Source organism: Natrix helvetica (genome assembly GCF_964273705.1).
Source record: "Natrix helvetica genome assembly, chromosome: 7".
Lineage (NCBI taxonomy): Eukaryota > Metazoa > Chordata > Lepidosauria > Squamata > Natricidae > Natrix > Natrix helvetica.
Window position 1 is genome coordinate 22911584 of NC_138558.1, and position 26595 is coordinate 22938178.

Genomic DNA, 26595 nt, shown 5'->3' on the forward strand with positions numbered 1-26595 from the left:
TAGAACAATTAATCAGTGGAACAACTTCCCTCCAGAAGTTGTGAATGCTCCAACACTGGAAGTTTTTAAAAAGATATTGGATAACCATTTGTCTGAAGTGGTGTAGGGTTTCCTACCAAGGCAGGGGGTTGGACTAGAAAACCTCCAAGGTTCCTTCCAACTCTGTTATTCTGTTAAGTCATAAGGAGCCATAGTTCCTCATCTCTAATTTAGAAGTATATCCTGCTTTTAGTTCGGGCATTGATAGTGCTCTCTCCTTCCATTTTTCCCTCAACAATAGCATACATTAGGGCAAAAAGAATGACTGGTGCAGAGTTACCCAGATAGCTTCCATGACTGAGCTGGAGGTGAATCTGTGCCTCACCATGCCTACCACAGTCTGTTCATCACTGTACTACACTGGTTCTTATTTAATTTAAAACAGCTACATTTCAATAGTAATCAGAGGCAATATGTGATAAATATGTGATGAAGAAACTGCTTTAAAATAGCTGTGGTATATTGGAAGTATACTGATAAGCCTTGCTATTTTTTCCCCCTTAGACGAACCTGTGCGTGCCAAGGTCTAGATCCTGAGACTTGTGGTGCTTCTTTTTCTTTTGGTTGTTCCTGGAGTATGTACTATAATGGTTGCAAATTTGCCAGAAGCAAGATCCCAAGAAAGTTTAAACTATTAGGCGATGATCCAAAAGAGGTAGGGTGGTCCTTAAATTATTTTTCCTGGAGAGAGAGGAAGAGAGAGGGAGGGAGGGAAGGAGGAAAGGGGATAGAGAGGCGGGGGGAGAAAGAAAGAGATAAATTATTGTGATAAGATTCAGTACACAAAGACTGGCAGTGCCAACAGTCTGTCTTTGTTTTATTTAGTCTGGGTATTCGGCTTCAACTCTACGTTTTTGTTGTTTTTATTTGTAAGTTTTAAACATTGCTCTTCTATCTAAAGAATTCCAAGAACTGAAACAATACATAAGTTGGATCAGTTGGGTTTAATATGGAATCACATTATTTAGAATTCAAATAAACATATTCAGACCCACTTCCAGTGCAGTTATTTTCAATTTTTCCATTCCTGACAGATGTTGATTCACATCTTGCTTCAATACTACTAGTGGATATCCCATTATTTCCCCAAGCCAATCTGTCATATTGCTGAACATTTTTCTAATTTTAAGCCAGAATCGACTTTCCTGCCGTTTCTGTTCAGTGATTCTATTACTTTTTGGAACAACGGAGGGCGGCAGCAGCAGCCTTCATTATCTACACAAAAGTCCTTCAGAGATTTGAAAACAGCTATCATTTTACCCCATGCTCTTCTTGGGAAATAGTTTTATGATCTGTTGAATCACATTATACTGAATGAAATAACCATAAGTGTTTTCAGAATTAAAGCTATTAGCTAAAAGTAGTAATTAGCTGTTAATGAGTGAAGTTCCTTTTTTAAAAAAAAATAGGAAGAAAAGCTAGAATCCAATCTACAAACTTTGTCAACTCTGATGGCCCCCACTTACAAGAAACTGGCACCTGACGCATATAACAACCAGGTGAGTAACGAAAAACTGTAACGAGAAATGTAAGATTCATTGCTTTATTTTACCAATGTATAAGTCTCCCAAGACTTTGAAAGAAACTACCATACTTAGAAGGTAGAATTCATTTATGAGGCTGCATATTTATTATGTATTAATTATACATTATATTATACATTAATATGAAAGAATTAGAGATGGAGTGTTGAAGTGGCCTACAGGTGGAGCTCTCACCTCACAATCAGGCTGAGGTAGAGGCAATTATTTCTCTCTCTGGGTACACTGAGAATATATTTGCTGAACAAAACTCTGCATTGGCAACAGGAAGGGCATCCAGCCATTAAAACACGTTGCTAGCGCCGTTCAGTTGCCCATATTCCACCCCGCAAGGGATTATGGGCTAGTTGAATGAAGATGATGAAAGAATTAGAAATCAACAAAAATTAACTGGTTAATTTAAAACATGGTGTTTGCAAGAAACAAAGTTTTCGGAAACTAACTGTGGTGACATATACTATGTTCAGCCTGTGGCAGTGGTGAAATTCAAATTTGTTTACTCCTGGTTCTGTGGGTGCGGCTTGGTGGGCATGCTGTGGCTTGGTGGACATGGCTTGGTGGACATGGCAGGGGGAGGATACTGCAAAATCTCCATTCCCACCCCACTCCAGGGGAAGGTTACTGCAAAATCTCCATTCCCACCCCACTCCAGGGGAAGGATACTGCAAAATCTCCATTCCCACCCCACTCTGGGGCCAGTCAGAGGTGGCATTTGCCAGTTCTCCGAGCTATTCAAAATTTACGCTACCGGTTTTCCAGAACCTATGTTATTAAGGAGAAGAGCTTGGATTATAATGTGGTGATACATATTCTGTTACCAGCTGGAAAGGGTGGTTCTGGGTGGCTCCTCATGCACTTGGTCTCCTCATGGCTGTTGTGTTGCGCTGCTGTGACAGCGCAACACAGCCATTCGCCCTGAGGCTGTGCCCAGCTCTTTGGGAGCCTGCTCACAAGAGAGCAACCTCCCGGCAACCCCAAAACAATAACCACCACAAACACACACGATAATAAGGCCCAACCCATATGTGGGGGGGGGGGTCAAAAGAAAATAAGACACTGTCTTATTTTCGGGGAAACACAGTATGTTAAAGCTGGATTTCCCCAAATCCCCTTTTGCAAAGTGGATTTTTTAAAAAAATTGGGAAATGCTGAGAACAAATAGAGGAATTCCTTCCAATATTTCATTTTATGAATTTTTGGGGAATGTCTTATGTGACTATTCATTATGAAAGGGAGAGAAAATAAATAGATGAAATTAAGAAGTCTACTACAGCCTATTAATGCCCGCTAATAATTTTAGACGAATGAGCACTGCTAATTTCAAACTATTGTATTTGTTCCCAGCTTGGTTACAGCCCTGCGGTGCTACAACTTCAGAACTTAAAAAGTCTATTTGCAAGAGCAATTTGGTAACACGCAGTTGGTGAATTAAATAATATAAATATAAGGGGTCTTGGTGTTCTTTGAGCTTGCTTATTTTCTTGCTGACGTTACATTACCCTAACAAGGTAACATCATCAGTGGTAGGAAGAAATGTTGTTTGCTGTCAGTTTATATTCTGGTGACTTGCTTGTGGGTGGTCTTAGAGATTCTTTGGTTGGGCTGTTTACTGATGGTTCTTTTGCAGTGCCTTAATTGGAGTATTATTTACTTGATTGTTGGTCTGAAGTTAATCTTGGAGTTAATCTATATAAATATATCTGTGTCTAGATTGAACATGAAAACAGAGCTCCTGAATGTCGTCTGGGTTTAAAAGAAGGTCGTCCATTCTCAGGGGTCACTGCCTGCTTGGATTTTTGTGCTCACGCTCATAGAGACCTACACAATATGCAGAATGGTAGTACATTGGTAAGTCAGTGATTCACCAAGCCATTACTCATGCACAACAAACCTCTTACATTGTTCCTTATTTTTCATAATCTCTATTTCTATTAAGTTGGCACACGACGGCTACCAAGGAAAATTGTGAAACATTGCATCAGTATGACTGCAAATCCTTTAGGCTTTTAGTTTTTTAAAAATGAGGTTCTCAAGCTTAATTAGGGGATGCAGTGGTTCAGTGGCTAAGACGCTGAGATTGTCAATCAAAAGGTTGGCAGTTCAGCGGTTTGAATCCCTAGTGCCGTGTAATGGAATGAGCTCCTGTTGCTTGTGCCAGCTTCTGCCAATCTAGCAGTTCGAAAACATGTAAAAAATGCAAGTAGAAAAATAGAAAACTTTGGTGGGAAGGTAATAGTGTTCCGTGCGCCTTTGGCATTTAGTCACATTAGCCACATGACCACGGAGACATCTTCGGCCAGCACTGGCTCTTCGGCTTTGAAACGGAGATGAGCACCGCCCCCTATAGTCAGGAATGACTAGCACATATGTGCAAGGGGAACCTTTACCTTTACCTTACAAGGTTAATTCTTAAATTCCTTGCTCCTGTTTGCCCTCTTGTTCTTTTTTTTTTAGTACAGTGAAATACAGTGAAACTGGAAACTTTAAAATATATAGTTTTGATTGGCTTGTGTATTGCAGAATATATGCATTGGAGTCCACAGAAATTTTGCTGTAAAGTTAGTACTTTTTTTTCAGACATACAAGATTGAAGCCCTTTGAAAGAACTATGGGAAAGGAATAGGAAAATAACATTGGCAATATGGTATAAAGAAAACTTATGCAATGTTTTATAGGTGGCATCTCCCACTCACGAGAATAGCCAAAATGTTTAGAAATTTAGCGCCAGATTGTTGGAAATGTGATTATGAATCAGGCACGTATTACCATATGTGGTGGTCATGCCAAAAAACTAAAGAATATTGGTGGAAAATTCAAAGGTAGCTGATAGAGATAACCAAAGAGGAAATAGAATTCAAACCAGAACTATTTCTTTTGGGAATCATAAATGATAAACATAACAAGGGTGTGATCTACTTAATAATACATATTATTACGGCAGCAAGAATGGTCTTTGCCCAAAACTGGAAAAAAAGGGAAATTCCACAAGAAAAGGAAGTAATTAGGAAAATTCTAATTTGTGCTGAAATGGATAAATTGATGTGGGAATTGAAGAACAAAGATGAATCAGAATATTATAAGATCTGGGATAAATTTTATCGATGGTTGGAACAAAAAAGGAAAGACCTAAAATAAGCAATGACTAAGATTTATAGAATGGAGATTAGAATTATGTATGAAATCTTAACAGTGAAAACATATAATGCAAGAACAAAGCAACATGGATGGAAATACGATATCCTTATATTTGTAAATAAGGAATAGACCAATTGTAAATAAGCATGGTGGTTATAATATTTAACTTTATATTGTGGTATGTATGGCAAAGACATTGCCAGGATGGTTACACTGTGTCCAATGTTTTAATGTGTGTTTAATTAAAAAAAAGATTGAAGCCCTTTGAAAGGCGTTCCATGTACTCATAAAGAATATGTCCTCTCCCGTCATGTATTCATCCCATTTCTCATACATCCCTTTGGAAATCCAGCATAATGTAGTAGTTAAGGCATCCAACTAGAAACTGGGAGAGTGTGAGTTTCATCTTAGGCAAAAAGCCAGCTCAGTGATCTTAGGCTAATCACTTTCAGCCACTTTCAACTTTCAGAGGTAATGGCAAACCATTTCTAAGAATTCTTGTTAAGTAAACTGTAGGAACTTATCCAGGCAACTTCCAAGATACATGCTGGGACTGAAGAAAATAATAATCTGTTTTATCTGTTGTCTTTCCTTCCCATTTTCCCCTCAACTTTGCCACGCATAATCCTTTTTCTGCTAATTCATCATCTCTTTACATCTCATGCCTAGCCTTTGTGACTTTCTGTTTGCTGATGATTGCCTCAAGGGAGCAATCAAGATACATTTTCTCAAGAGCTGATTTGTTCTTCTTACTGGCTATTGTATTCTTAGTAAGTGCTCCAACTCCATAATCCAAAGGATTTTTTCTTGCTGTTTCTTGCTGTTCATCTTTCAGAGTCATACATTATATTAGACCATTCCTTTAGCTATTCTGATCTTTGTTCTCATACAAAGTCTTATCCGTCATAACCTTGTCTAAATTTGTAATTGCCTTCTTCCCTAGGATTAATATCCTCTTTACTTCTTCACTGCACTGTACATCTTTATCTATTCTTGAATCCAAGAAAACAAAACTATCTACCATCTTCACTTCTTCACCATCAACTGTAAGTTCACTTAGCATTCTGGTTAACGCTATTTTTGCTTTTCTAATATTTAACATTAACTCAGATATTTCTCTTTCTACGTTTTCTTTCATAATGGACTCTTCTGCATCTTTCTTACTTGGGCTGATAAAGTGCTATCATCTGCATGTCTCAAGTAGTTCATTTTTTATCATCAATTTTTATTCCAGCAGACATATCTTCTCGTCTTTTTTCTATATTATTCCGTACCTTTCTTTTGTCCTAATTTTTCCAGCAATCATTCTTACATGTACATATTTCCCTCTTCTACTCTACTCTACTCATCTTCTGATATATTAAGTATATATCATACTTTCTTTTCCTAAAGTCATTCTACTTTCACTTCAGTTTCATGTCTTCTTTTTCTTCCATGCCTATTTGTCCCATGATCTGCTCTTAATATTGTCAACATATGATTCATCCCATATTTAGAACATTTTATCAGTCTTATATTCTTCTCTCACTCAATTTTTTATCATAAACAATCACCTCAATGACCATTTTAGATTTACATTCATTTCTCTACAATGTCTTTAAAATACTCACCAAATAGACACTAGTATTTATTTTTGAGTCCCTGAATCACCCATATTTTTTCTATACTTTCTTATCTTATACTATCCATTAATCCTCACCAATTTCTTCTGGATTCTATTTATCCCAAATGTTGCATTTTTCCCCAAAACCCATATTTGACTCTTCCACTACTATCATTTATTGTCACCAATCTATAGATTCATATTTCCATATACACAACAATCTAGATGAATTACATTTTGATACAATATTTTGTTCTTTCATTCCTAGTTAAGCCTATGGCTTCCTTTGTCTGCATATATCAACTTTGATCAAACAAAATCAAACTTTCTTCTTTCAGATCAATTACATCTTCCCTCTTTTTCACATGTTTATAGACATGCAATATAACTATGCCATAATTATTATTTGTTGGGATAATAGATTCTCCACTTCCATTTGGTCCTTAATTAAAACTTTCACATAACATTTTACTTAAATAAAGAATGTGTAGTCAAGATTATTTTAGTCATATCTATTTTTTGTACAGCATTCTCTACTAATGGTAATGGAGACAATTAACAGTTTGGGCCAATATGCCATTAGTACAAACCCTTCTGTAGCCCAAGCTTGCTCATCCCATTACATGCAAACTACAGTCTCTAATGTAGGAACTGCTTTATAAGCCAGCATATTATCATAGGCGTTGTATCAGCATTTAACACATTTTGTATTTGATACAGACTTTTTTAGTGCCTTCGGTCATTGTATTTGTAGTAAACAAAAATTTAATTAAATATTCTGATCCACAAGTTTCACATTTCTAAAATATCCAATTAGATGTGCTTAATTTCCAGTCTGGCAATTCTGCAAGATTTCCTCCATTTCTACTTCTTTTGTTATATGTTCCAGTTATATGTGTCATTCTAAAAACAGGAACTCAGTGTCAGCACTTGAGATAAACAGACTTCCTTGGTATGTCCATGTTGTTATTTCTAAACCTACTTTTGAAACTTCATTCTTCCCATTAAGGTATTCTTCTGACATGACAATGTCATTATACAGCATCCAAATTTCTACATATACTTTTCTCAAACACCATACGGAAGTGCTTTGCCATTTTCTTCTTTCAACTTTGTTTTAAGTTCCTTCTCTTAGGTGGGCTGGCTGAAGAGAGCTGAGAAATCCATTCATTTGCTAAGGTGAAATTAATCATTTGCCAAGGCAATGTAAAAGGAATACAATACTGATCTCTTGAGCATGAGTGCCAGTGAAGATTGGTTGCTGGATATATTCCCAAAGTGCTACTTCTAGATTGATCACCAAATTTGAAATCTTTCAATCAATCATTCCCTTATTGATTGACATATTTTAACTTTTGTTTTGATTTAGCGGACGTTTATTAGGATTAAACCAAAAAGACCATTCCCTATTCAGCAATGATTAGCAACCTGTATGCTGATGTGAATATGTATGTGAAGAAGTACACCTCATGTAAAAAAATTTTTTTTCCAATTTTAACATATGTGGACCTATCAATATTTTATCTTCATTCAAGCAACATATAAAAGTAAAGGTGACACAACTGAACAAAAACATGAAAAATTGACTTTATTGTTTATTAAATCTATTATTTGCAAATATTTATTCAACAAAAAAGATGATGCCATTTACTTCTGTAGAAAAATTAAGTTGGCTCTTATTTCGGATATTTGGAAGAGACCAACCCCAGGTTGCAGGGTTTTTTTTATAAATGAAAAATAGGATAGAATAGAATAGAATAATAAGAGTTGGAAGGGACCTTGGAGGTCTTCTAGTCCAACCCCCTCCTAGGCAGTAAAGCCTACACCACTTCAGACAAATGGTTATCCAATCTCTTCTTTAAAATTTCCAGTGTTGGAGCATTCACAACTTCTGGAAGTAAGTTGTTCCACTGATTAATTGTTCTAAGTTGCTTGTCTCCTTGATTAGTTTCCACCCATTGCTTCTTGTTCTACCCTCAGGTGCCTTGGAGAATAGTTTGACTCCCACTTCTTTGTGGCAACCCCTGAGATATTGGAAGACTGCTATCATGTCTCCCCTAGTCCTTCTTTTCATTAAACTAGACATACCTAGTTCCTGCAACCGTTCTTGATATGTTTTAGCCTCCAGTCCCCTAATCATCTTTGTTGCTCTTCTCTGCACTCTTTCTAGAGTCTCCACATCTTTTCTACATCGTGGCGACCAAAGCTGATTGCAGTATTCCAAGTGTGGCCTTACCAAGGCATTATAAAGTGGTATTAACACTTCACGTGATCTTGATTCTATCCCTCTGTTTATGCAGCCTAGAACTGTGTTGGCTTTTTGGCAGCTGCTGCACACTGCTGGCTCATATTTAAATGGTTGTCCACTCTCACAGTGGACAAGATCCCCCTCACAGTTATACTATTGAGCGAGACCACATATACTGTACCTGTGCATTTAGTTTTTCTTGCCTAAATGTAGAACCTTACTTTTTTCCACCATTGAATTTCATTTTATTAGATAGCGCCCAATATTCAAGTTTGTCAAGATCCTGGACGTAGGGGCACATACCATATCAAATCACCTCACAGCATATTAATGCGATTTAGATCTGGGATTTGGCTTGGCCATATCAGCATCCTCCATTTCTCTTCTTTTCAGCCATTCCTTGTTGATTTACTCACCAATATTTTCCCAAAGCTGTTCATCAGTTCATGGATTTCATCACTGGAACATTTATTTCTCAGGAATATTAAATGCTCCTAATATGAAAAAAGATGCCAAAGTCTTCATTTTATACATACATACATACATAACGTACAAATAATAGTGAATACAGGAATAAAGATGTTGACAAAATGGAGTCCAAAGTGCCCCTAGGTAGCGCTTGCTGACTTCTAAATGTTTTGGGGTTTTTTTTAAAAAAAGGAGAAAATGAAAGGAATGAAAATGATGGAATCTTCTAGAGAACAAATCCCACAAAACATTCTTCCATGGTCTAGATTATTTTAGATTGTTATATTTTTATTTGTTATTGTTGTTTTTAATGGGTTACTGACCCCTGGGGAAGCTATTGAAAAATAGAATATTTGTGGTTAATAATAATCCATGTTTAATTTAGCTTTACAAGCTGCCTCTCAGGAAAAATTAGCCATGTGTGATTTTAAGGTCATGGTGATAAATCGTTTGTAGGCCAAGTTTAACCTCGCGTCGTTTGTTGGTCCAAATGTGTCTTCCATCATATTATTTTAACAGGTCTGCACACTTACCAGAGAAGACAATCGTGAAAGTGGCCAAACACCAGAAGATGAACAATTGCATGTGCTACCCTTGTATAAAATATCCAATGTAGATGAGTTTGGAAGCACAGAAGGTCAGGAAGAAAAAAAGCGAAATGGTAGCATCCAGGTTCTTAGTTCTTTCCGACGAAAAGTAAGGATGCTGGCAGAACCTGTGAAAACCTGTCGGCAAAAAAAATTGGAAGCCAAGAAAGCAGCAACAGAAAAGCTGGCCTCCATGGAGAATGGACCTAACAAACATGAGAGGGAAAAACCAGCCACAGCACGTCAAAAGCAGGTCAATGCAGAAGCATCAGCTCATAGCAAGCAATTGGCAGGTATGTTTTTACTAGGTATTAGCTATGATGTCAGCTCTGTCACATGTACCCTATGGGCTATTTGTACTTTGAACATGAGAAATAGACAGGATCACATGGAAATAAAATTGTATGAAAATGGCGTATGTCTTAGCATGCCACGTATTCCCCAATATGTGATTAAGCAGATTCATTGTGGGATGCGGTAGCTCAGTGGCTAAGATGCTAAGCTTGTTGATCAGAAATGTCAGCGGTTCGAATCCTTAGTGTTGCATAACAGAGTGAGCTCCCATTACTTGTCCCAGCTTCTGCCAACCTAGCAATTCGAAAGCATGTAAAAATGCAAGTAGAAAAAATAGTCATACCAGCTATATGACCACAGAGTTGACTTCAGACAGCTGTGGCTCTTCAGCTTTGAAACGGAGATGAGCACCATCCCCTAGAGTTGGGAACGACAGGCATGTACATGCGAGGGGGGCCTTTACCTTTACAGAATCATTGACTTGAGTTGAGTCACAATGCTTTCACTTTGTGGTTGGATGTGAAAACTTCAGAATCTATGGCAAAATGAGAGGCTTATTTAGGACCAGTCATTTTAGATATAAAGTCATTTGGATTGAAATCAGTGGGACTTTCTTTTAGAGCAAGTAACAGTATATTTACACTGGAGAAGGAGGAATGTTTATTTTAGTCCAAGATCATTATATGAGAAGAAGGTTAAATAATTGCTGTTCTGATCAAATTGAACTATGGGATGGTTGCTATTTCAATTTTAAAATATGCACATGAAACCATTGGTGGCATTTTTGGTTCCAATGCACTCATCTAGTTGAGTCCATGGAGTCAGTTCTTCTCTTAATAATAAGTTTATAAGTTTGAATTTGATGGTTAATGAACCAACATGTTTTCTTATTTTTCTCAATTGTGTTTAACAATGTTCTATGTTTAATAATGTTGGTAAATTTCTACACAAGTAGAAATACCAGTTGGAATTGGTACTTTTTAACTTTTCAATGATTCTTTTAAATAAGCAGTGAGGTGGCCAAGTTTGCTTAAGATACAGAAGGATCTTGACAAACTTGAACATTGGGTGCTATCTAACAAAATGAAATTCAATGGTGAAAAAAATAAGGTTCTACATTTAGACAAGAAAAACAAAATGTACAGGTACAGTATATGTGGTATCTCGCTCAATAGTAGTAACTGTGAATGGGAACTTGGAATCCTAGTGGACAACCATTTAAATATGAGCCAGCAGTGTGCAGCAGCTGCCAAAAAAGCCAACACAGTTCTAGGCTGCATAAACAGAGGGATAGAATCAAGATCACATGAAGTGTTAATACCACTTTATAATGCCTTGGTGAGGCCACACTTGGAATACTGCATTCAGTTTTGGTCGACACAACGTAAAAAAGATGTGGAGACTCTAGAAAGAGTGCAGAGAAGAGCAACAAAGATGATTAGAGGACTGGAGGCTAAAACATATGAAGAATAGTTACAAGAACTGGGTATGTCTAGTTTAATGAAAAGAAGGACTAGGGGAGACATGATAGCAGTGTTCCAATATCTCAGGGGTTGCCACAAAGAATTCTCCAAGGCACCTGAGGGTAGAACAAGAAGCAATGGGTGGAAACTAATCAAGGAGAGAAGCAACTTAGAGCTGAGGAGAAACTTCCTGACAGTTAGAACAATTAATCAGTGGAACAGCTTGCCTCCAGAAGTTGTGAATGCTCCAACACTGAAAGTTTTTAAGAAGTTGTTGGATAACCATTTGTCCGAAGTAGTGTAGGGTTTCCTGCCTAGGCAGGGGATTGGACTAGAAGACCTCCAAGTCCCTTCCAATTCTGTTATTCTGTTCTGTTCTAATTAAACTACTCAAGGTTTTAAAAAAACCAAAAAGTGAGTTGGATGTGTCTTCCTTACAGTAGGAATTTGATCCCAACAATAATTACCAAAAGAGGATTTATATCTAAAATAGAAAGGAGATCTATTTACAGGACAAGTCTATCACCTAGCTAGCTACATCCTACCAAAAGGAGAATCCACATTTCCTCCTTTGTTGGAAAACACGGCGGAGAGGAAAGAAAGAACTCCTTAGATCAGCAATCATTTTAAGTATAGGATATGTAAAAGACAAAGAAAAGGGACAGAAAGAAAATTCTTAACTTTCTTTCTGCACCCTATCCCTTCTATATTCAATAGATTATGAGATGCTGAGGAATTAGGGCTTCCAACAAAGTGTCTATAAAGAGCTTAATAAGGACATATTTTGGGTGGACAAACACATGACAAATGCAATTTAAAGTGGTGCCAAATGATACATACTTTGACAAAAACCTTATTTAACATATATATTGATGGGGTCCCAAATAACGAAGAAAAAACATTTTGGGATCACCGTTGATACCTGAATGAAGATGTTGACACAATATGTAGCTGTTTGGGGTGGGGGAAATGTACGTTGGGAATTATCATGAAAAGGACTGAAGATAAAACTGACAACCAGGGTCATAGTACCCTTATAAATTTCTCACTCATAACTGAAAAAATATATAATGTTGGGGGGGGGATGCAGAAGGGAGCAATCAAAACCATCAAGATACTCAAAGAACCTTTTTATGAGAAAAGACTAGAATATTTGAAACACTTTTATTGGGAGAAAAGGTTATTTAAAGGGGACATGTCAATGTGTGTAAATTAAATATGGCGCCAAGAAAGTAGAAAAGGAGGAGGGGTTTTTTGTTTTGTTAACTTTCACAAAGCTCCTGGGGCAGAGCTCATCTAATATAGCAGATTGGCATGGGGTTTACAATAAACAAAAGAAATGCTTTTTAGTACAGTTAACCATTCAGAATTCATTAGGCATAGTGATGACTGATCTTTGGATGCCTTTTAAAGATAAAAATAGAAATGTTCACTATTTAGAACAAAATGTACAAAGGTGCTTCAGATCTGGTCTTTGGTACCTCCAGAAGCATAAAGGAGTCAAATTTTTACCTGGGCTCTTAGAGCATCAAGTAGTTGTGCAGGCTTCAGAAAATACATGGTTGAGTTGAGGTAACAAGGGAGTGTAAAAATTTGATTGCATCCTATTATTACTTCCTTCAATCCTTTCTCTGAGACTGTTTGATTATAAACCCAAGGAAAGAGGGGGCTTCTTTAAGAAATTACCAACAGGTAAAGGTAAAGTTTCCCCTCGCACATATGTGCTAGTCATTTCAGACTATAGAAGGCGGTGCTCACCTCTGTTTCAAAGCCGAAGAGCCAGCACTGTCCAAAGATGTCTCCGTGGTCATGTGGCGGCCATGACTATATGCCGAAGGCTCACTGAATGCTGTTACCTTCCCACCAAAGGTGGTTCCTATTTTTCTACTTGCATTTTTGCATGCTTTCAAACTGCTAGGTTGGCGGAAGCTGGGACAAGTAACGGGAGCTCACTCCATTACGCAGCGCTAGGGATTCAAACTGCTGACCTTTCTGATCGACAAGCTCAGCATCTTAGCCACTGAGCCACTGCGTCCCTTGTGCCAACTGGATATAAATGCCAGATTTGAAGCCCATTTGCTTACATCATAATTCAAACATTGCACAACTCTAGAAGGGCTTTGAATACATGTTTCAGACGAGTACCTGTGTTATTTTTCACACCTGCTTCCAAGCCCTCCTAAGATATCTGGGAAACAAAACAGTGCCAACATTTGAGCCTTGGCCTGATTCATCAAGAAGGCTATTTTTTTTATTTTCAGAGGGGATAGATGCCCGTAACATTCATATTTGATCTGCAGTAATTTCCCATATCTCTTATTTGTGGCATAATTCAATTGTACAAACCTCTTCCATGAAAGCTAGATTGGGCAACATCTTTCCATCATTGAATTAATTCTATACAAATGATAAATATTTTCTTTCCACCTTAAAGCTCTTTCCTTCTCTTTCTTGTGCACAGATCTTTTGCATCTTTCAGGAGCAGCTGTGCCACAACAGCAACTTTATCAACATCCATGCCAGGCTCTTCCTTCTAAACCTCAGTCAAATCATGGCAATTTATACTCTGCTTCTGACCCTACCAATCTCTATATGAGTCTTGCTAATCCAGCTAATCCATATTCTAACTCTACGCATCCTTCCAATCCTTATGGAGGATCCAATCCAATGAATATCTACCAAACTTCATCACAACCTACAGGACCTTATTTGAATTCTTCCAGTCTCATCAATCCCTATTCTATTCATTTAGGTCAAAATAACCAGTATCCTCATTACCCGTGCAATGGAAGCTTATCAATAGACAATTGTTCTTATTACAATTCCTATTCTGCTCAGACTCAGCATATGGACTTGTTTAGCTATCAGAGCCAAGATTCTCTGTCTAAACTAAGTCTACCTCCAATACATACATTGTATCAGCATAGGATTGCAAATAATCAGAACTTTGGGCACAGGTACTTGAATTATGGAAACCAAAATGTGCCAGTAGATGCTTTCAACAAATGCACCTTTAGACCAAATGTTCACCATGCAGGTTCTTTCCCATCTTACGCCCAGCATGAGACTGATAACCCTTTTATGGACATCACCTCCAGGCTGAAATCTAATCTAAATAATCCAGGTGTGGACTTCATGAATAAAAATGGTGACCATCTGTATCCCCCAGCACACCTTGCCCATGACTATCACAGCCTGTTCAATGGCTCTTCTCATTCACTCCATCTCCAGAACAAGAATAGTCAGCCAGCCAATGGGCTGTCAAACCTCTTTCCAGATTTCAACCATAATAGAACTACTTCCGAAGTAGGTGCAAATAAAACAGAGGTGCTCAATGCAGAGGAGCCTGATGATGTCTGGTCAGACAATGAGCAGAGTTTTCTGGATCCAGAAATAGGTGGCGTTGCAGTGGCCCCGTCCCATGGCTCAATCCTCATAGAGTGTGCTAAACGTGAACTCCATGCTACAACCCCCGTGAAAAACCCCAACAGGAATCACCCTACAAGGATATCGCTTGTCTTCTACCAACACAAAAGTATGAATGAGCCAAAGCATGGGCTGGCTTTGTGGGAGGCAAAAATGGCTGAGAAGGCAAGAGAAAAAGAAGAGGACTGTGAGAAGTATGGTCCAGATTATGTGCCTCAGAAAGTACATGGCAAAAAAGTAAAACGGGAGCCTGCTGAATTAAACGAGAACCTGGAACCAACCTATTTTAGATTTATCAGGTCCCTTGCACAAAGGACAATGTCTCTTACCACAAATTCCACAGTAACCACATCTCCATATGCCTTTACACGGGTTACAGGGCCTTATAACAGATATATATAAAAGTCACCTTTGTTTATTACCTCATCCTTTTAAAAAAAGTTAGTAATTATTCCCTTTAGATTAGATAGAATCCGAGCAAGACACAGTATTTTTCTTTTTCACTTGTCATTGAGGAAATCTTCTCCATCCCAGCAAAATAAGTAATTTTACCACTGCATCTATTTGGAGAGCTGTCACAAGTCACAATTCGAAACTGAAACCAAAGTATCCTATGCAAGATGAAGAAGACATAACAACCAACTGGGACTGAAATACTGCTATGACTACTGGTAAAAAAAAGAATGACCATTTTTTTTTAAAATGTACATCTATAACCATTTTGCTCAGGAGCAGATAAAGCAAGAGTGTTTTTGTTTTTTAATGGTGAAAACTCTGTAGTGTCTCTTCTGCAGAAAATTGAAGATTCTGCTAGGTGCTAAACTGATGGTATACTGAAATGCTTACTGGAAATGTAGTTTTTAGCATGGAACATTTTTGTTTGTTTGTTTGTTTGTTTGGCTTTGTTTTGTTTTGGCTATGATTTTAACATAAATTAATATTAATCAGGATAGCTACACGTACAACAAAAGTACTGAATTTGTTTTGGCTATTCTAAAACGTGGTGCTAGATACAAAAATGGTGTCTACTGCAGCATTTAGACAAGTTTTAATGTCTTTTATTAGCACTAGATAGAATTTTTTAAAAAACCGATCCTGCTCTCCTTAATCCATAAACAAAACTTTTACATTTGTGATGACATCCAGTTAATCTGATTTTTTTAAAAAAAATCAGCTACAACTCATTGTTTAAAGCATGGGTGTCCAACCAATAGCTGTGCGTTGGACACACTTGTTTCAAAGCACGGAAACCTGGATGGAACAAGGGCAAGATCCAACAAAGCTATTGTATGAGCACTGCAGGCAGAATGTGCCAGTAGCAGCTAGAATAATGAGAGCAAAAAGGCACCTTTATAAACTAAGAAGACCTCTCCCTATTCAGCCCCAGAAGAATTAATCCTCACACTTCAATGGCTGAACAGTGGAATTGATGGCATCTTTCAAACAAACAAAGCTTAACCATAGGTTAGTACTGGGGTATGCATCCATTCTGGTTTATCTACAGGAACAGTTGAAATATTAGGATCATGTATTCAGCATCCCCATGTTCTGTAGGTGCTATAGCAGTGATGGTGAACCTTTTTGGCACTCAGTGCATGCAAAATGCAATATAAACTTCCTAATTAACTTTACCAAAAACGGATTTAGATGAGACAGCCTGGGTATGATCAGGCTTCATTTTGCCTGTTTCTGATTTCTCACAGTTTCGGTGCTGGGCAAACCATTTTGAGGAATATTTTCCCAGTGGCTTAATGCCCCACAGAATTGTAAATCAGAAAAAAAAAACTGGTCTTCTTTTGTTTGGATAAAGCGATTGAAGACAAAAGTTTTATTTGGATTATCAAATCAAGATCAAACGGCAAAATATGCAAGTAAGGCTTACATGCTGCATCCCTGAATTCTCATTCTGCTACTTCTCCGTGCTAAATAGGCTTTGTTGGATCTCACCAGAATTCATTTCATTTGTCAAAGATCTGATTAAGAGCAGCCAACAATAGAAAAATATTTTGTGAACGGTGCTTGAGAAACTCTTTAGACGTTGTTGCAGTGTTGCCACTGAATAATATTGTCTGGGTGCTAAAACTTTCCAGTCATTTACTGTAACATTAAAAGAAACTTATTTGAATAAATGTATTCAGTATATGCATTTTAAATTCAATATTACCCGGTATCACTGGGAGTCAGGTAGCATATACGTTTAATAACTTATTGTTAGATTATAGAGAGTAATCTGCAGCTAAAATCATAGTCTAAGATTGGTGAAAACTTATTAATTCAAGACTTAATGAAGAGTTATTAAGATAGTACCTTAAAGATGGAGCCCGTTTCAAGCAAGGTGGCCTTCTGTAAAATTAAGATATTCAGGTTCAATAAATTCAGGGTCTCCAAATATTCAGTAAATCCTTTCGGTTAGGCTCCAAGGGCTGCAAACAAGATTGTTATAACAGCGTATTTCTTTTCCCATAAATGTTCAACTTTTGCAAGTGTTCAACAATTACTATTATTGTTATTTCAATAACAATATTGGGGCAAATTTGATTGGGTCAAATTTATATAAGATGGAAAGGGGAGAAGGTATTTGTAACTGCAAACAGCAGGAGAAGGTTTTTAAGCCAATTATAGACACAAACTGAAAACCATTTCTCAAACACTCGCTAAATAAAGAATAGAGAAAGAATAAATCCTTTATTTACTCTGTTCAACCAGAGGTAACGGGATTTAAAAAAAACAAGCTTCATGTTTTGGTGCTCGTCTTACACAGGTATATTGTAAATATTAATTTTAACTATTTTAATGAGAAACTCCTTTCTGAAATAGTACACGTATATATATGTCACAGACACAAAAATGTGTTAAACTTGACCATTTTGTCATGATTTTGAGCTACTTTTTAAAGATCCATAGCATTCTACAGATGATGGTTACTGCTTTATTTAATCATGGATTATTTATGTTATGGTATATGGCACTGCTCAGTGTATTGTGGCCATATTTTCTAGGAAATGTTGAGAAGAGTCAACACAAAGAAATACAGGGTTTTACTGTAGGAAATTTGGGGCTTGGGGAGAATACAGTAGAGGCAGCTGGCTTGCTGTGATGGTTTTTAATTTGGTAGTTTGTATAAAAGTGTAAGCAAAACACAGATGTATAGTAACTTGTAAACAATTTTAAAGCAATGTTTTAGTAATGTACAAATATATAAATATATATTATATATCAATATATATATATATCTATATATGGATTTGGAACTCAATTCACATCATGGTGCTACTTGGCCTGTTCTCTAAAAAAAGTGTGCTAAAACTATGTTCAAATTTTGTTTGAATGATGCTCCTACTTGTCATATACCTCAACTTTACTTGGCAGTAGGATTTTAAATGGAGATATATAAGGTATCATGTTCCCCTGATTTTTTGCTTCGCTAATATTTGGGAAAAAAGAAATTCTCACTACTTGATAGCAAGTGTAACTTGAATTTTAACACATAGTTTTGTTCTAAAAATTCAGGGATATATCCTCTCACAATTTCCTTAGTAAGCCAATGTATCATCTGTGTATGTGTATGTAAAATTTTATTGTACAGATTGATAAATATTGTTGAACCCTTTTTTAAAATTCTACTTTATTTTTGAGAATCTCAACTGTTTTTTTAATTCTGCTTCTAACTTTTACTTGTAAATGTATTAATGGCAAATTTTGCGGAGTAAATCCATTTCTTCTTTTTTATGACAATGGAAGTGCATTTTTAATATTGTAAACTCTGTTTTGAGGTTTTTTATTTTACATCCTCCCCCTTTGCATGTTACATATAAAATAAACCATAGATTGCACTGAGCTGACAAGAGGACAAAGTAGGTATTTGGCTGCTAACCATTTGCAAGAAGGTTGTGCCTTTTCCAAATTCTATAAATATGTTTTCAACGGTGATTGCGGTTTTATTTCATGGGCTTTCAAGACAGAGTTTAAAGAACAGAGAAATTCATGGAGAAAAGACTGCAAGAAAGACTACCAGCCATGACAATTGTAGACTACCTTTAGGGTTGGGGGCAGCATATCTCCGAATGTTAGTTGCTGAGACACAACATTTGGGATGTTGGTCTTACATTAGGCATAGGCATTTCTAAAATATGGCAGTACAATACACACACACACACACACACACACACACACACACACACGAATGTGTGCAAAGGCCCCGATTCTGAAACAAGGTACTCGTATTTTTTTCACTCATTATCAAGGGTACATGGACATACCATATCTGGGCTGCAGAAATCAGAATAATCACTACATAGCAGCAAGAGGTTTTCTGCCTGTCCTTGTTTCCATCCAGTAAATTATCTTGTCATCCAGACTTTTTTGCAATCTAGCCTAAGGGAACCCAGTGCCCTTTGGATATTGCTGAGCTTCCACCTAAAACAGTTGTAGATCAGCAAAATCTGGAGACGTTCCTCACCCTTGTTTCACACAATGAATTTCCCTATAAAATCAGTGGAATTATCAAGTTTCCTCAAGAGTAACCTTTGCAAGACCAATGCCTTCTCTTTGTTTTTTCTTTAATTGAGTTTTATTATCTAATTCTTAGTTGAGTATGTCATGATCAAGCATATGCAATGCTACAACTACAAAGGTCCTCTGCTCTCATTTTAAACATATGAGCTTAGTTATCTCTTACACAGTCACCCCAAACTGAAGCTCTGAGGTACATGCAGATGCCTTGGTATGGGCAAGGGCTGTTACATTTTGATATAATGTCCACGAGGAAACCTCCTTCCTTTGAATAAATCAGAATTCTCTCTTCACTGTTGTATAAATGTATAAGCATTGTTGGATTGGAAGACTTGTCTATCAAGTTAATTGAACTTTAGTTACTCTTTACATGGGTCTACCTGACATAAAGCAATGTTGATTAAAATAAAAACCCAAACAATGCAGGTAGTCCTTATTTACCAACTGTTTTGTTTAACAATCATTCAAAACTTCAATGGTTGGTAAAGATCCTCCCATTTGCAGCCATTGAAGCATCCGTGTAATCACTGTTCTCATGCTTCAAAACCAGCATGCATTTATGACAGTTGTAGCATCCCACAGTCTCATGATTGTCATTTGCGAGCATCACAACTGACTTCCACCATTGCATTTGCAGAGAATGTGGAAGTGAAGTTGCCAAGTCGCAATCACAAGATGTCTCTCTTAACAACTGCAATGATTCACTTGGTTCTAACTTGGCATGGCAACATGGATCTCAGTGACTGCAACACTTAGAGACAGTTGCCAGTCCCAGTTGCCTTTGGTAAGCAAGGACACACCTCTGTATGATAGGCAGCTTTGCAATTTTTCCTACCTTGTGCAAAACTATTTACATACTATTGTCACTGCTAGATTCCACATAATTTTACATTCATCATCAGTGGAAGGACATTGTGTAATTTAGTGTCATTTTTTGGGATGCAGTGGTCAGTTCCAAGTATAGTGCAACCTGTGTATGCCCCTTTCCATATCTACAAGGGCATCTTTCTGTCTTCCCTTGCCAAATTGCTTACAAACAGAAGACAACGTCATTGAGGAGGAGATGTCAGGGTGAGGAGGAGAAATGCATCCTGTGAATGAAAATTGTGATACTAATGAAAACTTCCATAAGAGTGAGACAGAAAGACAACGTAGCTTGTATAGGATTATCGGGTTGATTATAGCCATACTTGAAGTGTTTCTGAGTGGTGTCAACTCTACTTGAATGATTGTTTTCTTCAACTTGATTAATGTGCAGCAGCATTAAAGTTCACTATTAAACATAGTGGGTATCTTTTATAGAGAAATTCCCAACAGCTTGACACTAAGATTATTGACATTTTTATGTGTGCATTTCTAAGTTTATGTTCTGCTGTTTGGGTATTTGTTTGTTTACTCTCGCTTACATTTTATTTTGTCCATTAAAAATCTGAGAATGGTTATAAATATTGTAAGTATTGTAACGAATGCAGGTTATTTGAAAAGCTGTTTTATTATATCATTCCTGATAATGCTGAAATGTGGGTGTTTTTAATAAAATTTATATTTATTTAATGCACTCTGTCTTGTGAGAACATGCTTGCCAGATTCCATCCTTCTCTACTTTCATTTATTCAGTAATTAGTAATTTTAAAAAGTGATTGAGCCTTCCAAGGATCCAAAGGCTGAATGAGAACGGTAACTGTTTAATAACATCTGCCAGTAGCACTACTTCAAATATGTGGTTACATGTAAATCTATTCACAAAACCGTGGTGGGTTTCTACCATTTCGGACCGGTTCAGCCGAACCTGTAGTAGTTCGGTGCCGTGGGTCGCTGGAACCGGCAGTGACCCAGGCCTGCCACACCCCAGAACCAGTTCTCCTGGCAACACCATAGGTGCCACCATCTTGTTTTTGGCTTCTGCACATGTGCAGAACAATTTTCATTGTACTGTGCATGCACACTGCACACATCAAGCGTGTGTGTGCATGTGAAGTGCGTACGTTGCAGTAGTGGCTGCCGGAACCCACCACTATCCCAAATCTGGTTTGGTGTCCTACAATAACAGGCACCCCAGTCGTAGGCTTACCAGCATTCTGGTTTCAATAGGAAATGCTTCCAAATGTTCAGACATACAAGGGACCAGAACCACAATTGCCACCATGGAGGAGACTTCGTCAAATTGGACTTCCTCCTGGTAAGTGTATATCCGTTTTGGAATTCCCAAATTCATGGCCATTGCAGAGCTTTCTGGAATTTGAAGACCGCACATCTAAGAGAATCTGACATTGAGAAGACTTCTAAAGATGCTTAGTAGCAACACTTATTATTTGGAACAGAATGAAATTAGAAGGGATGCAAGAAAACTTTGATCATATCAATTTTTTAAAAGATAAATATGGCCTTTATTTTCAGTGGGTTGGTTTATGCAGAGGTATTTCTGGCTAAGTAAACTCATCCATAAAGCCTTAAGCAAAGTGAGGGAGGAGAACTGGTAAATACCAACTGTGACTGGCCCCACCACCCTCTATTCTCTGCCTCCCGAGTCCCAGCTGATCGGAAGGAAATGGGGATTTTGCAGTAACCTTCCCCTGGAGTGGGGTGAGAATGGAGATTTTACACTCTTCTTTCTCTGCTACGCCCACCAAGCCACGCACACCAAGCCACACCCACAGAACCGGTAGTAAAGATTTCTGAATCCCACCACTAGTGTAAAGGGAATGATTTTGGATGCAACTTTTGTGCCAATTTTTTTAAGTGTGCCCACCACATAAACACCACAAGGATAAAAATGCCAAATCCTTTGTGATTATAAAATGTAACAACGGTCAGTGTTCGTATTTGTAAGCACATTTCTGAAGTTCTAAAATTCTGTGTATCGGTGTATGCGAATCAGCTTGCTTAGTTCTCAGGTGTCTTGTTCCCATCTTCTCCATTGCCAATCAACCATAATTAAGTATGTAAATGCCAGTTCCCAGGGAGTTATTGCTCTCAGAACTCTAGAAGAGAGTTATGTCGATGACTCTCCATAGGCTGTGTCAATGAAGCAATAGTAGCAATTTGGCACTGAAAACAAGTCATCAATAGACACACTCCAAATAAGGTTTCTTGTTCTCCTGACTTAATTATAGCATTAAAATATTTTAAGAGATATCCAGCCAAATACAAAGCAAAGATTAACCCTTCAGCATCAGCTTTACTGCCAAGGATGTCTCTGGATTTCAATATATTTTAAATACATTCTTTTTGGGTGGGGGGTGAAGTGGTAGGTGGCTTTCCTAGTTTATCAAGGGGAAAAAAGTCAAAAATAATTGAGAATGACAGGAAAACCCTCATTCAGATGCCTTTCCAATTTTCTTTATTACAGTGAGAGGATGGAAGGAAGCTCTAGGTTTCTGAGCTTCTTTCCTAGATCTTCAGGGACGTGGTGGCTCAGTGGCTAAGACGTTGAGCTTGTCGATCAGAAAGGTTGGCAGTTCAGCGGTTCAAATCCCTAGCGCCACATAACGGAGTGAGCTCCCATTACTTGTCCCAGCTTCTGCCAATCTAGCAGTTCGAAAACATGTAAAAGTGCAAGTAGAAAAATAGGAAACACCTTTGGTGGGAAGGCAATAGTGTTCCATGTGCCTTCGGTGTTTAGTCATGCCGGCCACATGACCACGGAGAGGTATTTGGACAGTGTCGGCTCTTCGGCTTTGAAACTGAGATGAGCACCGCCCCCTAGAGTTGGGAACAACTAGCACATATGTGTGAGGGGACTCTTACCTAGATCTTCAAAGTCAGTGATGTTACAGTAGTTTTTTTCCAGATTCACCTTTACTATTTGTATTTATTTATTAAATTTACGTGTTGCCCGTCTCACTATCAAGCAGCTTACAACATCATAAAAGCAAGTACGAAATGTTATAACATTAAATAATAAAATAAAGATGAAATGAGTTAAAAACCAAAATATAAGGGGGTAGAAGCTGAATCTTTCTTCTAGTCCATTTATCACCTCCAGCATGGAAATGTTTAAGTTTTACAGGTATGGCGCTTGATTGATTCTCGTTATTTGCTGATGGCATACTCCATACTTCACTTTCCTGTCTCCTGTTCTGCAGTGACTTGTTTTCTTCCATAGAATTATATGTTTCCCCCCTCCTATTAGACCTTGGAAATTCCAAAGCTATACAATATTCTTACATTTGTTGTTTCTGATCTTCACTCTTATTGAGTTGGCTTGCTCTCTTTTTTTTAGGTTTTTTCCAATGGAAAGCTACTATCTATATCAGTTCTAGCATCTCTTTGATATAATTTGATAATTTTTTATCCTGAATCATCTTTTACTTTGACAGCTGGAGAGAAAAGGGTGTTCCTAGTGACTTCTAAATGAACAGCAAACTTTGCAATCCTTGTCAATAGTTTTGTGCTGTCCTGTTATCACACTGTGAAGTTTGAAACATCACTACTTCTGTATCAAAGAGCCCATGTTTCCCCCTTCTTCTTGATTGCATTGTGCTCAAAATTTCCATGAAAGAGAGATCACTTCTGGTCCCCGAAGGCGACGGATGCTGCCGTCACTGCTTGTCTCCCCGGTGGGCTCCTTTTAGGAGCACAGGCGGTCTTGGAGGGACCACCTGCCGTAGGGAGGCTTGCTGGAACCCCCAGAATCGGCGGCAGCTGCAGGGGGGGCGTTTCCAGCTTTGCCTCAGGAGCCGGGGAGCCTGGGGGGTGCATAGCACAACTATGTGCCTTCGCCAAATGGATTCCAGGAGGAAATAATCAATTAGAAATTGCAGTAGAAGTGCCAGAGGTGAGAAGTTTGTTCTAATCTCTTTTAACACCATTTAATTGATGAGCAACAGCTTTTTGCAAGTTGTGGATTCAATCTATTTGAAGTTGCAAGATTGGAAGGGTTTTTTTTCACCCCCCTCAGGTAAAGCGGCATTTCTATTTCTCGATCTCGGAATGGAGAGAGTGAGATGTTGGATTGCTCACTTGTACTAACTATGTGAGAAAGATTTACATCACAATTGCAAGAGGTGATTCCTGAGCTGTTTTAAAAGCTTTATGGAAACTTTGGATGCTTTGCTCCCTGGTTCCCTATGAAAGGGGGAGCCAAGATGGCCCACTTCCGTCTTCTTCTTCGCTCTTATAAATGAAACTAGCCTTTTGAAACTACCTTTGAAGAAATTTCTGACTTTATATTATTCCCCCCCCCCGAAGGTCTCCTGGAGCCCCTCCTGTTTTGTGGTCTTTCTGGCTTTGGATTATTTGATTTTCTTCTTTTGGCTTGGAACTGTGATTAAGGATTAACTTTCACTTCTGGGCTTGTCTGCTTCCACGGCATAATCCAGCTGCGCATTCCACAGACGCCATTTCTTTTGTATAAGACTTACATTTATCTCTGAACATAACAAATAGGGCCCAGAAAACCACCTCCTGGCAAGGCAGCCTCGGCGCCCACTTCCTCCACATCCAGTCCAATGACCCAACAGACAAAAATTTCATCATTCTTACAACAAAAAGGGACTGGAGAGAGTTCAAAGGACTTACCTGTTACCCAAATGTTCCAGGCTCTTATGAAGGGACAAGATGAATTGAAAAAAGAGGTGGCAGACTTTAAAGAACAGCTCAGAGATGTACAGCAGCAAACAACAGAAAATAAACAGAGAGTTGGTGTGCTGGAGGACAGCGTGGTTGGGCTGAGGGAGCAGGTGAAGGCAATTCAGAAGGGGAATAGAGAATTGGAAAACTTCATGGTAAAGATGGAACTTGAAAGAATGTCCCTTTTTCTCAGATTCCAGAACCTACCGGAGACAGAAGATGAAGATCTTAAGGATACTATGTGTACAATCTTAGCGGAATATATTAAGAGAGATAAAGAACAGTTGCGGTGGGACATGGACCTGGTTTACAGGATCAATTCAGAATATGCCAGAACACATAATGTTCCAAGGGAAGTACACATTAAATTTCTTAGGAAGACCATGAGGGATGAGGTTTTGGGGGCCCAAAGGGGGAGATCACTAAAATATAAAGATAAAGAAATTGACATTCTTAAACAAATTCCGAAAAAAATAAGAGATAGGAGGAGGAAGTATTCCTCCTTATCAAAGAAATTATTTAACAAAGGAGTTTGGTTTAGTTGGTTATTGTCAGAAGGAATGTTGATCTTCTGGGAGGGAAACAGAATTAGAATCAATACAGTTGTGGAGGCAGAGGCCTTCATGAAAAAACATAGTGCCCCCCTAGAGGACGAAATTATAAGAGGTAATGAAAAAGGTGACAATACACAAGATATGAGGGAGGGAGGGGCTGCGCCAGAGGACAGGGGGGGAGGGAGCAATATTGAAAAGACTCAGGTCACAAAAATAAATGTATTTGAAATATCATTGTAATTGTTGATATATTAGAAAGTGGCAAAAGAAATGATTGAACATATGGTTGATACAATGTATAACAAGATGCTGTTTCTGCTTGTCTTTTGTTTTTTTCTCTGTAAAAATTGTGAGATTTGGAGGGATTTCTACTTTTGGCACTATGTAGCTGCCAAAAAATTTTGTATATCCACCTACCTTTTCCTATAAATGTTTAAAAACCAATAAAATTCTTTTTTAAAAATAATTCCATGAAAGAGAAAGTATAAATCAATTGCTTTGCTTTTGCTTTTTGCTATTTCAAGGAGCAAAGAATACAAGTGTGGTCATTTGAAATATAAGTGTAGAAAAAGCTAGCTTTTAAATAAGCACAACTCATTTGTTTTAGTAGAAGCAGAGGGGGGGGGGGGGAATCTCAGAATCTCAACCGGCACAGACATGAGCCAGTAAAAAGGCCATTAATGTGCTTTCCACTGAGAACTGAAAGCAGCAGAATCATTGCTTGTTCAAGGGCCAACATGAAGGCAAGGGAGGAAGCCAAAATTATATTTTTGAATTCTTCCTACTGCAGTTATAATTGGCCCCCCAAGGTATCCCATTCTCTCAGAAATCACCACGACCATTTTATGTCATCGACAGTTGAGGAAGTTCGTTTGGTTATAATGAAGGTAGTTTTTTTTTTTAAAAAAAAAATGCCATTATGGGCCAGATAGTCCTATATGGAGAATTTGCCTCCAAAAGAAACCTTTGCTGTCCTGGCAGTGACAATGTTAGGTGGCAAATTACTTCATTCTCAAGTTCTAATGATGCCCCCTAGAGTTCTTTACTAACTTGCTTTGAAGCGGAGTTCACCAGATTGGCACACTTAACTCCCCTCAGTAAAAGAGTAAGAAGTTCTTGACTGTGAAGAGGCTGAAACCTCAGAACTGCCTGAG

The 26595-nt window shown here is 38.0% G+C and overlaps 1 protein-coding gene across 3 annotated transcripts in view; it reads left to right on the forward strand.

Annotated features, from left to right (window-relative positions):
• TET2 (tet methylcytosine dioxygenase 2) overlaps positions 1–20874 on the forward strand; it is an 80413-nt gene extending 59539 nt beyond the window's left edge. For all 3 annotated transcript variants that reach the window (XM_081959931.1, XM_081959929.1, XM_081959930.1), the window contains 5 exons: positions 544–694; positions 1449–1538; positions 3291–3428; positions 9554–9914; positions 13840–20874. In XM_081959931.1, coding sequence (XP_081816057.1) covers positions 544–694; positions 1449–1538; positions 3291–3428; positions 9554–9914; positions 13840–15206 — 2107 coding nt within the window. In that variant the 3' untranslated portion in view covers positions 15207–20874. The remainder of the gene's footprint in view (positions 1–543; positions 695–1448; positions 1539–3290; positions 3429–9553; positions 9915–13839) is intronic.
• The last annotated feature ends 5721 nt before the right edge of the window (positions 20875–26595 follow it).